This window comes from Drosophila kikkawai, chromosome 3R, assembly GCF_030179895.1.
Source record: "Drosophila kikkawai strain 14028-0561.14 chromosome 3R, DkikHiC1v2, whole genome shotgun sequence".
NCBI lineage: Eukaryota > Metazoa > Arthropoda > Insecta > Diptera > Drosophilidae > Drosophila > Drosophila kikkawai.
Genome location: NC_091731.1, coordinates 788,577 through 804,399, shown reverse-complemented (window position 1 = coordinate 804,399; position 15,823 = coordinate 788,577). Strand labels below are relative to the sequence as shown.

General features: G+C 43.0%; 1 protein-coding gene across 1 annotated transcript; it reads left to right on the top strand.

Moving 5' to 3' along the window:
• Window positions 1-14,207: 14,207 nt before the first annotated feature.
• On the top strand, window positions 14,208-15,060 carry LOC121501842 (uncharacterized). Its single transcript, XM_041774324.2, has 2 exons — window positions 14,208-14,656; window positions 14,719-15,060. The coding sequence occupies exons 1-2, from the start codon at window positions 14,478-14,480 to the stop codon at window positions 14,861-14,863; spliced, it is 324 nt and encodes a 107-aa protein (XP_041630258.1). The 5' UTR covers window positions 14,208-14,477; the 3' UTR covers window positions 14,864-15,060.
• Window positions 15,061-15,823: the final 763 nt, after the last annotated feature.

The window sequence follows — 15,823 nt, the reverse complement described above, 5'->3', positions numbered from 1 at the left end:
GCAAAGAAACGTCAGCATGGACGTCAAGGATGGCACCTCAGAACTGAGTGAGCTCTTCGATGTCATGGAAAACTACCGATCGAGCTGGAAAACCGCAGAACTGGAGCGCCTAAAGGCAACGAGGATGGCCAACAAATACGTATCTGGCAGCACAGCGAGCGAAACCCACGTGTCGACACTAAAGAAGAGGACAGCCAGTAGCCCGGCAACTCAGGAGATGAGCAAGAAGGTGAGAAGCAAACAGGCAAATGACGGATTTCAGACGGTCACATACAAGAAGGGAAAAAAAGAAAACAAAACTAAAGACGGACATATAAGGAACAATGGAGCTGAGGGAAATAAAGAGAAACCTAGCACAAGAATGCGTTCTCGCCCAGAAGCCGTCCTAATCAGACCGGCAGAGGGTAAGAGCTATGCTGAGGTGTTGGGCAACCTGCGGAAGACTCTTAAACCAGAGGACTCAGGCAGTAATATAGTATCGGTCAGAAAAACGAAGGCAGGCGACATGCTCCTGGAACTTGCCAAAGGAAGCCAAATGGACAAATTATGTGAAAGTATCAAAGATACCCTTAAAGAGTGTGGATCGGTGAAGACCATGAGGCAAATGGTCAAACTAGAAATTAGAGATATTGATAGAATCACACAAGAAGACGAAATAATCTCATCAATCAGAGAAAGTATAGGCGATACAAGGCAGGAAATAACAATACACTTGACGGGAGTAAACAGCTCAGAACAAAGACGAGCCTTTGTTACGCTACCAATGAAAGACGCGACGAAGATATTGACGGAATAACGGATAAAAATAGGGTGGACCCGGTGCCGGGTGAAGCGTTGTCCCGACATAAAGAGATGCTTCAAGTGTTTTGGGGCTGGACATTTGCAAAAGGACTGCAAAGGACCGGATAGGAGAGACCTTTGCATCAGATGTGGTGAAAGTGGTGACAAAATAAAGACCTGCACCAAAGCTATAAGATGCTGTATCTGCACAGCAGAGAACAGGAGCGAGGTTGGACACCTCCCTGGGACTGCGCATTGCCCCAGCGTGAAAAGAAAAGGAAAGCCATGAAGATCCTTCAAGCAAATATGCATAGAAGCAGAACGGCAAATGACCTACTGCACCAAATCGTGCTGGAAAACCAAATTGACGTTGTTATCATAAGCGAACAATACAAGAAACGGGAGGAAGGATTCTGGCTGGAAGACGACACAAAGACGGCGGCCATATGGATTCCGGACCCCACCACGGCTCCACACAGAAGTGACAAAAAAGGAAGATGCCACGTCATTACACAAATTAGAAACTGGACGATATTCAGCTGCTATTTGACCCCAAGTGACGACATTCAGACCTTCCAGACGAAACTTGAAGATATTGAAGACAACGCAAGGCATATAGGTGGAAACCTTATAAAAGCTGGGGACTTTAACTCAAGAGCCCAGGAATGGGGTATGCGATCAACTGACTCTCGAGGCCGTAGAGTCCTAAACATGGCCGCAAGAACCGGGACGCTAACAGCAAATGTAGGTGCAATACCCACATTCAATCGAGTAGGGAACGTGGGCACAATCCCCGACATAACACTAGTGACAGAAAACTGCGCACACAAAATCGCCGACTGGAAAGTCCTTGATACCTACAACGGAAGTGACCACTGCTATATTATGTTTGACATAGCAGAAAACGAAGTGACTACATTAGCACCAACGAGGAAAGGATGGAACGCTAATCGACTGGACAAAGAAAGGCTTATTCGAGATATTGACGCAAGGCTGAACCGACAGAGAGGCGGTGACATAATCAGCAACAACATGACAACCATAAGGCAGGCCTGCAACGCTGCAATGCCTAAAATGGGCAATCGTCGCAGACAAGGACAAGAAGCATACTGGTGGACCCAAGAGATTAAAGCTCTCAGAGAAACGTGTATAAAAAACAGACGCCGCCTTACGTCTCCTAGACGGAGATGGATCTTTACAGAAGAAGAGAGCCAATTTAAGAAATCCAAGAAGGATTTAAATATTGCCATCCGAAAAAGCAAAACGGAGAAATGGAAACGACTCTGCAACGATGTCAATAGTGACCCATGGAGGCTCGGATATAAAATCGTGATGAAGAAGCTCAGAACAAGAAATCCAACACCGGATCTAGAGGAAGAGCAAATGGACCAAATAGTCAAAACACTATTTCCCGCCCATACAAATAGCATAGCAAGGACTACTCCACCAATAGCCGAACACCAGATCGAGCTCTTCACTGAGGACGAGCTACTGAAAGCGACAAAATCCTTAAAAAGGAAGAAGGCCCCAGGACCCGACAACATTCCAGCAGAAATCCTAATAGTGATAGCGGAGAACCGACCCCATATCCTATTGGATATGTATAACGAGTGCATTACCAGCGGGAAATTCCCAGACATTTGGAAGGTGCAACGGTTGGTCCTGATAAGCAAGGGCAAGGGAGACCCCCTAACCCCGTCAGCTTATCGGCCATTATGCATGCTCAACACAACCGGGAAGCTACTAGAGAAATTGGTCAAGCCACGACTAGCAGCAGCGATCGAAAGAGGAGGGGGTCTTTCCCCGAGGCAGTATGGGTTTAGACCAGGAAGATCGACCATTGGAGCAATCCAAGAAGTCGTGAACCAAGCTCTCAGCAGCCAACAGGGCAACAACTACTCGAGACCGGTAGTGCTCCTGGCCACTCTGGACGTTAAAAACGCATTCAACAGCGTTAGATGGGACAACATAATTGAGGCTCTGAAAAGACGATTCCAAATCCCAGGATACCTGATACGGATAATACAGGACTATCTTGACAACCGACGACTACTGTATCAAACAAAAGCAGGGGAGAAAAGCATGCAGATAACTTCAGGAGCCGCACAAGGATCAATACTTGGACCAGAGCTATGGAACATCAGCTATGACGAAATTTTCCACCTAGACATCCCAGAGGACACGACTATCGTGGGATACGCAGACGACATAGTCGCAGTCATTACAGCGCGCAATACCGAGTATGCACAACGCAAGCTGACGCAAGTAATGATACGTGTAAAAAGATGGCTGAACTCACACGATCTAAAACTTGCGGATGAAAAAACGGAGCTATTATTAGCTACCAGGAGAAGGATCCCCCTAGAAATAGATATGAGAGTAGGGGAAAACGTTATAAGGACGCAGAAGGTCATAAAGTACCTAGGAGTAAAACTTGACTCAAAACTAACATTTAGTGCACACATACAAGGGGCGAAGAAAAGAGCGACCGAGACTACAAAGGCGCTTAGCAGACTCATGGCCAACGTGGGCGGCCCATTACCATCAAGACGAAAGCTTCTAATGGAGATAAACCACGCAATCATGCTGTACGGATGCGAGATCTGGGCAGGGACCCTTGAGACAGCCTGCAGGACAAAACCTCTACAGGAGGAGCAAAGAACGATGGCTTTACGAATCGCGAGCGCGTATGGTATCCGGTCCGGCGGCACTAGTAGTTGCAGGCACGATACCAATCGACCTTTTAGCCAAAGCGCGAAAAAGGATATACGAAAGACGAAAAGATGGAGACACGACGAGGACACTAATCGAGCGGACCAGAGAGGAAACCCTCCGACAATGGCAGGAAAGATGGACAGCAGAATGGAGAGGCAGATGGACAGCTAGGCTACTACCAAACCTGGTAGCATGGTCCGCAAGGAAACACGGAGACGTGGATTACTACGTCACGCAGATGCTGACAGGCCATGGCTACTTTGCCGCTTTTCTACACAAGATAGGGAAAAGAACAGATGCCAGATGCATATACGGAGATGCGGAGATCGACAGTGCTGAACACACCATCTTTCAATGCGCAAAATTCGGACCGGCGCGCAGGTCCTTGGAAGAAGTGGTTGGGACAATAACCCCTGAAAGTATTGTGACAAAAATGGTAGGCAGCGAAGCGGCATGGAAGCACATCGCAAGATTCGTGGAGAACATCCTTCGAGCAAAGAAGCCTGATCTGGATGAGACAGCTGGGTAACCTGGACGCAGTAAGAAGATGAGAGCGCATAGCGCTTAACTGGCGCCACATCGAAGTAATGCGAAAGCTTTTCCGAGGTGGAAACACGGCCAACGACGGGGGGGGGGGGTTTAGTGGGTGCAAGTCCCACATACTCTTTTTTGCGACGGCAAAGGGGAAGATGCTTGAGGCATTCCCCCTCCTCAACCCAAAAAAAAAAAAATAAAATAAATAAATGGTCATGGTTTTTACTTTAAATTATAGATACATTCATAAACTGTTAATTAACCCAAAAAAAACGGCACTTTGGTTTGGGTTTGTACAGGTAAATCGCTACCTGCCAGGTGTCCATTTTTTTCACCTTTTTCTGCCTAAGTAGTCTATAACTTCTGAAGCCGATGAAAGCCACCAACTACACTATGTCTACAAGTTACGTGGATCTTTCCTGGACCAGAATTAACTTTCATCGGCTGCGTCGAGCTGCTTCTGCGAAAATGCAACGACATAAACCAAAGCTACTCATGGTGAAATATACCAAAATACCGACACAATTTCATACATTCCAAGAAATATACTAAATGTAGCGCGTGGCAGTTACACTTTGAATTAAAAAAAAAATTTTTTTTTTAGTTTTCAAATTATTTTTATTTGAGCAAATACATAAAAATAAACATAAAAAATTAAATAAAAAATATTTTTTAAAAATTGTTTTCATTGAAAAAAAATTATTTTTACACTTTGATCCCCTTTAAAAAGGCGTATTTGTGGGTGTGGTACTTTATGCAGTACATATATACATTTTACAATAATTACCTGTCCAATGCCGTTTAAATTATTCGATTACCTTATTTGGTTCAAAAGATATGATTTTTGCAACGCTAAATGAGAAAAGGCGCTACTGTGCGACGGCTCCAAGATGGATGGAGAAGTTGGAGCGGGCATATACTGTTCAGACCCTGAAATGAGGGTATAAACTACCAAGCTACTGCAATATATTCCAGGCGGAAGTATTCGCCATCAGGAAAGCATAAACCGTCCAAATGAGGCGGTCTATTTGTTCGTAGACAGTCAAGCGTGGATAAAATCCATGCAATCATCAGCAGTCAGTTCCAAAAATGTACTCGCAAGCGGTCTTGATAGCCTGAGCACGACCCATTCAGTGAGGTTCTACTTGGTTCCCAGCCACCAAGGCATAGATGGTAACGAGACCGCGGATGAACTTGCAAAGGATGGCGTCGGACTGGCGAGTGAAAGAGCAGAAAACGTCCCTGTCTCCCTAAGAACGCTCCAAAGCGAGCTAGAGACAGGCTGACGCAAGCGCAAAAAGCAGGTGGAGGAGTAATTCCGCAACCTACAGAATATCAAAAATCATGTGTAAAGAGCACAACGAGAAACTCACTCATTCATGGGTATTCTAGCAGGTCACTGCATGTATGCTGCACATGCGGTCAAGCTGGGTATTACCGACAACGCCAAATGCCGGAAATGTGATGAATCCGAGGCAACCGAAGCCTTGGAGCATCTCATTTGCAAATGTCCGACCGTAACGAGGGCAAGGATGAGATACCTAGGCTCTCCACTTCTGGCATCGCTAGAATATGCCTCCAGGAGGAAGCTAGGCGAACTTCTTGGCTTCACGAAAAACTCCTTGATCTTTATGGATCTCGAAACCAGCACAAATAGTCTCTAGGTCCATCCAGGAATTTCTTCGGATAGCTAGGAGCCATATTGGCCCATGCGTGCCCTTAGTTTAGAACTATTTGCAGAGCTTGCAAAAAACTGTCGACAGTTTCTAGTTGTCTGCATATATGTGTCTCTCTCTGACTCTTTACGAAAAGACTCAGAGAGCACCCGTTCATGAGTTCTTGGAATGAGCTCGCGCGCGTTCAGAGCGAACTCGTTTTTTCCTATTCTGTTTTGTTTCGGTTGTCCCATGAACCGTGGTCAGTGAACAAAAGTCTTTTGCGTATGTATTGGTATACATTCACACGCATAGGCAAGCAAATCGTTAAACGTTTAGTTGCGATTTAAAAACAACATTGTCTAAAACTTTTCTTTTCTTTTTAATATCATTTTGTTATATGGACACTTGTTCACAAAAATAAATAAATAAAAAAAAACAAACAAAGGTGAAGACCGTTCGCGCTGAGCTGTTCGCTCACTTGGTCTTTTGCTGGCTCTCTGTGTGCGAACGTTTCTCGTCCCGCTCTTTACGCACGGCTCATTGAAAGGCCGAAGTAAAAAGAGCTCAACGAAAAGCGTTCAACAAAAAACCGAAATGAAGACAGCAAAACTCCCTTGCTCTGAGCGAGAGCGAGAGAGTATGATCTTTTTCGGTATTGCTCGCAACGAGAGCACAGGAAAAACCCCGTCGACAGTTATTTGCAAGCTCTGACTATTTTTTTAGCTACATAAATAAATATTCTGCGTCTACATTGTGTATATACTGTATGCTCAAGTATATCTATTTATTTGTATTAAATATTGATAATTGTTAATTAATATGCCTAATCTGCCAACATAAAAAACCTAATGAACCAACTAAAAAGCAGCAAGGGACCTCCCTCAGTTCTCTATATTAAATACCTTCAAGGGCATCCCTACGCCTAAGCTCTACGAACAGGTATGGAAAATTCACCTCTCTCAAACTTAATAAACACTCATCAGGCCCTTAGGCAGCCACAAAACAATTTTGAAAACCAGAATATGGTTGAAGCACAACAGTCGAAATAATCAATGTCCGATCTACGTATATCCATGTGTAAGGACGCACAGATCATCAGAATGGTAAAGCCCACGGCTGGACTCGTTACTCCCAAGGGAAGGCAACTATATAAGGCTCTTATCAATTTGAGAAATAAACTGGACTACGTTTCGCCTGGTAGCCCCACATATTGGCTAGCAGACCTCAGCAATATACCAGATCTAATTGATTTCGCGGTGACAAAAAATATCCCACGAAATTTACTAAGCACCAAGGACCTTCCGGATCTTTCATCAGACCACTCACCATTTTTGATAACTCTTCTTCGAAACCCAGAAACTACGGATGTCCCCTACAGGCTGATGCCGCACAGAACTGACTGGATGAAATACAAGAAGTATGTGAGTTCCCACATTGAGCTATCCGAATACTGCTCAATACTGAAGCGGACATCGACTGCTCCACCTTCGTTCTGGAAGAGGTACTTGTGACAGCAGCAAAAAAAAAACAAATTCAAAACTAACCAGCAAATTGAACAGCTTATTCAAGAAAAGAGACGTCTCGCAAACCAGCACCAAGCATCCCTTATGGAGGGCTTGTTGGGATTTTCCCCCCAACGCAGGTGCATGAGTATCCGGATTAAATAAGTAGACTTTAGCCGTTTCGGATTAATACATATACATAAGTTTATTATATATTTAATGGAGAATAAAAGAATGGCACGCAAGATCGACTGCTCTTGAAACCACGCCGCGCAAGACTGAAAAACAAAGTGTGGCCAGTTGAGAATAATATGCTGGCCAAAACGATCCTCAGATGGAGTTACCAGATTGGTACTTTGGATGAGGCGCTTAATTCGAACACACCCCTCAAAGTAGCAATCCTATACTATAAATTAGTTATGCCCAAAGAAAGAATACAATTATTATGCTTGCTACTGCATAATCCTTTGGTGAGGACATCAGCGGGCATCTTCTCAGTCGGCATGTACGCCACCGTGATATCACCACTCTTCTCCTTCTCTTGTATGAAGTGGTGTCGGACATCAATGTGCTTAGTCCGAGGATGGAAGCCGAACCCCTTCACCAGTTGTTGTGCACCAGAGCGGCGTCGTTGAAAATTCGGACAGAATCACAGGTCGATCCGATCCGGTTAAGGAGAGCCTTCAAATACAGCGCCTCCTTAACGGCTTCCGACATCGCCAAGTACTCTGACTCAGTACTCGACAAAGCCACGATACGCTGCTTACGCGCCTCCCAGGATATGGAAGCGCCTGCCAGTATGAACGCTTGCCCTGAATAAGAGCGACGGTCGGATAGGTTGGACCCCCAATCCGCATCCACGAGGCCGTAAAGGTCATCTCCAGTCTTCTTGAAGAGTAACCCAAGCATCTTCGTACCCTTTAAGTACCGTAGGATACGCTTCGACGCCTTCCAGTGCTCGGCTGAGTAGTTGGAGTTGAACTGACTCAGGAACTGCGAACGCGATATCTGGTCGCGTAGAAACTGCAAGAAACATAAGAGAACCAATTAAGCTTTGATAAGGATACCGTTTCATCTCCTCCTCGTCTGGGTTCTCTGGTCGCTTCAGTGCTGATTTGGACTCGATCGGGGTGATAGCCGGCTTGCAGTCTTCCATGCCGTATTTTCGAAGGATAGCGTCGATGTACTTTTCTTGGCTCATGAAGACTGTCTGCTGCCTCGCATTCTGTTTGAACTCGATGCCCAAGCACGTTTTGACTGGTCCAAAATCCTTCATCTTGAATGATGCTCCCAAGTGAGCTTTGGTTTCAAGCAGCCAATTAGGATAATTTGATGCCAAAAGCAAATCATCAACATATATGGTGACAAGTAAAAACTTTCCGTCTCCTTGCTTGACAAACAGGCATGGATCTTGCTCAGTTGGGTTAAGTCCGATTTCCTTAAGCTTCTCTGTAAGCTTGCAATACCAACGAAGTCCTGATTGACGAAGTCCGTAGAGTGCCTTTCGTAGTAAACAAACAGGATCTCTCATTTGTTTTAAGGATTTTCTCCAAAAACATGCTGCCTTTCTAAAATCTGCCGATGCTAATTCCTGCTTTGATCCGATTTTCGCGTCTGATTCCAGCTGCTCCATGAACTCGCTGAAACCCTCAGGTATATCCATGAATACCTGCTCCTCTAGCTCACCGTTGAGGTAGGCAGTGACGACGTCCATTTGGTGAATTTCCATCTGAAATTCTGCTGATAGAGCAACCAATAGTCGCACTGATGTACATCGCGCTACAGGTGAGTAGGACTCAAAGAAATCTTCTCCAGGTTTCTGCGCATATCCCTTGGCAACTAAACGGGCTTTCGTTCTTCCCAAAATGCTGCCGTCGCACAGTAGCGCCTTTTCTCATTTGACGTTGCAAAAATCATAACTTTTGAACAAAACAAGATAACTAAATAATTTAAACGCCATTTGACAGGTAATTGTTGTAAAATTAACATATGTATTGGAAAATCTGCCACGCCCACTCATTCGCCTTTTTAAAGGTTATCAAAGTGAAGAAATATTTTTTTCTCAATGAAGACAATTTTTTAAAAATATTTTTTATTTAATTTTTTATCTTTATTTTAATGTGTTTGCTTAACTAAAAATAATTTGAAAACTGAAACAAAAATTTTTTTTTGTGCCAAGTTTAACCGCCACAGAACCGTGAGCGCTACAGTTAGTATTTTTTGTTGGTTTGTATGAAATTGTGTCGGTATTTTGGTATATTTTACCCTGAGTTGTTTCAGTGTTTTGCTTCGCAATGCCAGAGTCGCAGCTGGACGCAGACTTTCTAAACGGATTCTGATTCAGGAAAGGTACACGCAGTGCGTAGTCATAGTGTAGTCGCCGGCTCTGGGCAGCTTCAGAAGTTATAGACTACTTTAGCCAGAAAAAGGTGAGAAAAATGTACAAGCCCACACAAAACTACCGTTTTTTTTAAATTTGAACAAGAGGTAATGGATATACCTGTCACTTTAAAAAAAAAATCAAGACCATTGGTTATGTAGTTTTTGTGTAATATTACCTGAAAGTCGACTAATTTACCTATTTTTTGTTGTATGACGCATACACGGAAAACAATTTCGACTTTGAATGCTTATATCTTCCTCAAAAAAATCTGATTTTTTGGTTACAGATTCGGAATCCTTGGGAAATTCTCTGTTGATTTCTTATGGTTTAAATCGATTTTGCGATTATGACTTTTTCGATTTTTGCAACGGCTTTTGTTCGAGAGGCGCTACTGTGCGTCGTCCTTGGTTTGGAAAACCATCTTGTTTCCAATCATTTTCCGATTGTTTGGGCGTTCTGTTATCTGTTTGTTGAGGACTTGGGCCATAAACTCGTCTTCCACTGCGCGCTTCCAATGAGCTGCCTCTTTGGATTTGAACGCTTCTTCCAGTGTCAAAGGATCCCCTGTTACTGCTAAGAATGCCAATTCGCAATCCTCAAATTCGTCATCAATCGATGTGTCATTTTCTGCGGGATCATTGTTGAGAGTTTCATCTTCCTGTCTCTGCTGATACAGTTTACGTGGCCTCCCACGCTGTCCGGTTCTCAGCAATTTTGGGCGTCCTCTGCCCCGTCTCTCCACAACAGGAGTCTCTTCTTCTACATTGCTGCTGCTAGAAACTTCTACTTGTTCGTCCGGTAAATTATTTGTCATTTGAATAGACAATTCTCCCTCAGCTTCGTTCTCGTAAAATTCTTCATATTTACTCTTAAACCCTGATGTATTCATAAACTTTGCATCATTGCTCACCACGATGGATCTTCTCTGAGGAGAATAAAGGCGATACGCTTTCGATTCTGCAGCGTATCCTACCAGTATGCATTCCTCAGGTCGTGACTCAAACTTTCCCTTATTCGTGCCTTTTATTAATGCATACGCCTTTGTTCCAAATGTAAGTAAATACATTACCGTGGGAACTTTACCTGTCCAATAGGTGTAGGGTAGCTCCCCAAATAGAGCCTTCGTTGGGCACCGGTTACGGAGATAGGAAGCCGTGCTAATAGCTTCTGCCCAAAATGACGGAGGAGCCCCCACTTGCTTCATCATGCACCTGGCCATTTCTACCAAAGTGCGGTTCTGCCGCTCTGCCACGCCGTTTTGTTGAGGAGTATGTGGCGCTGACAGACGTCTGCCAATTCCGCTTTGCCGCAGGAATTCGTCGGATTTCTTATTCAGGAATTCGGTTCCATTATCGCTCTGTAATTGTTTAATTTTGTTACCTGTTACATTTTCTGCTAAGGCTTTGAACGATTTAATACGACCGACTTTTGCTTTAAGAAATATACCGAGCTATATCGCGAATAGTCATCGATAAATGTAACGAAGTACTTGCATCCGCTTTTTGAATGTGTACGCATCGGTCCACACACGTCACTGTGCACAATTTCTAGAGTTTTCTGCGATCTCTTTTCCGTAGCATTTTTATACGTATTTGCCGTTTGCTTTTCGCTGATGCAAATTTCACACTGCGGTAGTTTGTCATTTTCTTTTAGCTTCATTCCGTGAACTTTTCCACACAACGCCATTCTCTTTAAGTCTTTTTCATTTAGATGGCCCATTCGACGATGCCATGTTTCTATTTCGCTTTGTTCTTCGTTCACTTTGTTTGCTTCATTCTTTTCGGTATTCAAATAATACAAATTTCCGTACTTCTTTGCTCGAAGCCAAACTTCATTATTATTTTTCATAATTATCGCTTCTTCCTTACGAAAACGCACTTCGTAACCTTTTTCCGTTATTTTTGAAACAGAAAGCAAATTCTGGCAAAGATCCGACACAAATAGCACTTCTTTAAGGGTGATCTTCTCATTCCCCTTTCCTTTAATGTCTATCTTCACGTCACCAACACCATTAACCTTCGTTGTGTTGCTGTCGGCCAAATGCAATGTTTTTTCAATGCTTTTTATTTCACCGAACAAATTCTTATTGAAACTCATATGCGCCGAACAACCGCTGTCCAGACACCACATATCATTTCGCCCTTCGGCTATGAATGCATGTTCATTCACGTTCATTGTCATCTCCTTTTTGTACCGATTTCCGTTGGTTTCGCGTTCGTCGTTCTTCGCACTGTTGTAGTTCTCTTTCGGCTTCACTCGACAGTTTCGAGCTATATGCCCTACCTTGTTGCACACGAAGCATTTTCTGCTCTACTTTTAATGCTTGCCTTCTTTAGCTGTTTCGCGTACAAAGCACTTTGTTCTTCGCGGTCGCTTTTCGATTTTCTTGCCTCCGATTCCTCCAATATTTTAAAACGGAGCACGTCTGGACTTGGCAAGTCGTCACGTGTCTCGATCGCACACCTAAATGTTTCGTATGAGTCGGGCAAGCTGTATAGCAAGAGAATCGCGAGCAAATCATCTCCAATTGTCACTCCGATCTCTTTTAATTTCTTCACCGCATCGAAGAAACCGTTGATGTGAAGGCGGGCGTCGTTCCCCTCACTCATTCGCGACAATACTACACGCTTTAACAAGTGTCCTTTCGCACTGGCCTTTTTGATTGAAATGTGGTTTGCAATTTCAACCAATAATCTCTGGATGTGGTGCAATCCTCGATTAAACCTAGCTCAGATGTACTTATCGCCAAAAGTATATCTGCTCGAGCTTTCTTGTCTTTAATGGTCCACTCTGCGAGAGCAGCTTCATCACTGGGACACTTTTTAGTACCGTTCACATATGGCCATAAATCATTCTTCACAGGTATAGCACACATTTGCACACCGCGTTTAGCGGTTCGATGCGCATGTATGTACCCGCCATTTTTCACGGCGTCTCTCGTTTCTCCACTTTCGCACTTATTTGATTTTCCGCGTTTGATACTACGCGTCCTGGGCCCATAACCTGATGGGATTTTCCCCCCAACGCAGGTGCATGAGTATCCGGATTAAATAAGTAGACTTTAGCCGTTTCGGATTAATACATATACATAAGTTTATTATATATTTAATGGAGAACAAAAGAATGGCACGCAAGATCGACTGCTCTTGAAACCACGCCGCGCAAGACTGAAAAACAAAGTGTGGCCAGTTGAGAATAATATGCTGGCCAAAACGATCCTCAGATGGAGTTACCAGATTGGTACTTTGGACAGACTGAAGTCAATAAAAACTCCCGGCGATGACCTAATAACTCAAAAAATGATAATTGAACTTCGGTGTATTGAGGTCATCAGTAAACCCTTCTGTTGCGATGTTCGCTTCCCTGCGCTAGATGCCCAATTTGGAAAGGGCGGCATTTGCATTTGTTAACACTGAAACTATACTGACCAACACCAATTTGTATTGAAAAACACATTTTTTTTTGCGAGAATGAGACCGCTATATATGTAAACTTCACTTTGTGAATTGAAGAGCGGCAAACCACAAGTGTAAGATGAGAAAAAAAATGTCAAATTTCTTTATTTGTAACAAGATTAAAAAAGATTTCACCGCTATCAGTATACATACTGCAACCAGAGGCTTGTTGTACATGGTGAAACCCGGGACCCAGGGGCGTCCCAACACCTTCAATAGGATCATAAGTCTCCGCCACAACCTCAGAAAACATTAAAAATCTATTATCATAACATTAGCGAAGCCCAGAAAAGGCCACACGATTCCGTCATTTATTATCATCAGTGCTGCCAATTTGGATTTTTTCCCGTCAAAACAGGCTTTTTTTAAAGACTAACTACGGGAAAATTTTGTTAATTGCGGGAATTGTGAAAAGCCTGAATTCTGTCTTTTTTATAAATTAAGTTGGCTTTTTCCCGACTTTTTTGTGTTGTGTGTTGTTAACTCTTAAGTACAAAATATGAAAAAGTGTCAGCATCACAGAAATTCTAGAGTTCTTGGAATTTATAAATAATGCAGAAATTGAACGCCAATACAATAACGGCAATTTGATCAAGTGGGAAAACATCAGCAACACAAACAAATTTTGGTTTGAGGTGCTCCAATTTGAAGATTCTGGTGGAAACCGAAGATTTTTTGAGTTGGCAACTGTGGCATCCAAATATTATGTTTGCCCTGGTCAAACGTGGAAATAGAAAGCTTTTTTAGCCAGGTTAACCTAATTAAATCCAAATTAAGAAATTCGATAGGCCTCAGCTCAACTAACAGAATTCTAAGCATAAGGTAAAGTTTTATTTACCAGCAAAAGATATACTGTATTCATTTTCTATTTTAATATACAGATACGGATTGCGAAGGATTGGAAAATTATGCGTCGACTATGAAGTGCCTGTAAAATATCTGCGCATGATAGGTACTAATATGTCATACGCAAATGAGGACGACCAAGAAGATATTGATAAAATTATGGAAATATTTTAAGCAAAAATTACCTTAATAATTATTATAATTATAATTTGTTATTTACTTGACATATATTCCTTTTTTTTATACATATTGGATTTTTCGATTCGTTTTTTTCTGAAATTTTCCCGTCAAAAACAGCTTTTTTTGCTGGGAAAAAGTTGGCAGCAGTCAGTTATAAAAAAATTGTCAACATGTCAACATACAACATTCACCCAACAAATCAATTGGGGTTCATAAAAAAACATGGACTAACGAGCAAGTTAACAGAATAGCATCAGAAATTCGCACAGCCTTTGAACATCGAGAATATTGCAGTGCGATATTTCTCGAAGTATCTCAAGCATTCAATCACGTCTGGTTCAACGGCCTTATTCATAAAATTAAAGCAATTTTGCCGGTGTACAGCCTAAATTACTTTAGTCGTGTCTCTAAAACAGTCTTCGCAATGAAGTGCAACGCAAAAACATCTGACACCTACTCAATCAAACCTGGAGTCCCACAAGGAAGGGCACTAGAGGACAGCGGATCCAACAAGCGAACAGCTAACATCCACTTTCGCCGACGACACTGCGATCCTCAGCCGCTCCAGATGCACAGTCAACCCAGCTCGCTAACCACCTTTAGGTATTCTGGCGTATTAAAATAAATTAACAAAAGTGTAAGCACATAACATTTACTCTCATCAGACAGCCATGCCCTCCGCTCGACTTGAACAGCACTCAGATCCCCGAAGTCAAGGTGGTAACGTACCTCGACAGCCTCCACTGCCTCATAACGCCCGATTGGCCCTGTGTCTGGACTACAAGGTCCTGGTCTACAACGCCACCCTAAAGCCCATATGAACGTATGGCTCCCAGCATGGGGAAAACGCGTGCAGCTCCAATCTAGACATCGTACAGCGCGCCCAATAAAAAATCCTGAGAACTATCACTGGGGAACTATGGTATATTCTCAACCAAAACAACCAGACCGTTCGCGCTGAGCTGTTCGCTCACTTGGTCTTTTGCTGGCTCTCTGTGTGCGAACGTTTCTCGTCCCGCTCTTTACGCACGGCTCATTGAAAGGCCGAAGTAAAAAGAGCTCAACGAAAAGCGTTCAACAAAAAACCGAAATGAAGACAGCAAAACTCCCTTGCTCTGAGCGAGAGCGAGAGAGTATGATCTTTTTCGGTATTGCTCGCAACGAGAGCACAGGAAAAACCCCGTCGACAGTTATTTGCAAGCTCTGACTATTTTTTTAGCTACATAAATAAATATTCTGCGTCTACATTGTGTATATACTGTATGCTCAAGTATATCTATTTATTTGTATTAAATATTGATAATTGTTAATTAATATGCCTAATCTGCCAACATAAAAAACCTAATGAACCAACTAAAAAGCAGCAAGGGACCTCCCTCAGTTCTCTATATTAAATACCTTCAAGGGCATCCCTACGCCTAAGCTCTACGAACAGGTATGGAAAATTCACCTCTCTCAAACTTAATAAACACTCATCAGGCCCTTAGGCAGCCACAAAACAATTTTGAAAACCAGAATATGGTTGAAGCACAACAGTCGAAATAATCAATGTCCGATCTACGTATATCCATGTGTAAGGACGCACAGATCATCAGAATGGTAAAGCCCACGGCTGGACTCGTTACTCCCAAGGGAAGGCAACTATATAAGGCTCTTATCAATTTGAGAAATAAACTGGACTACGTTTCGCCTGGTAGCCCCACATATTGGCTAGCAGACCTCAGCAATATACCAGATCTAATTGATTTCGCGGTGACAAAAAATATCCCA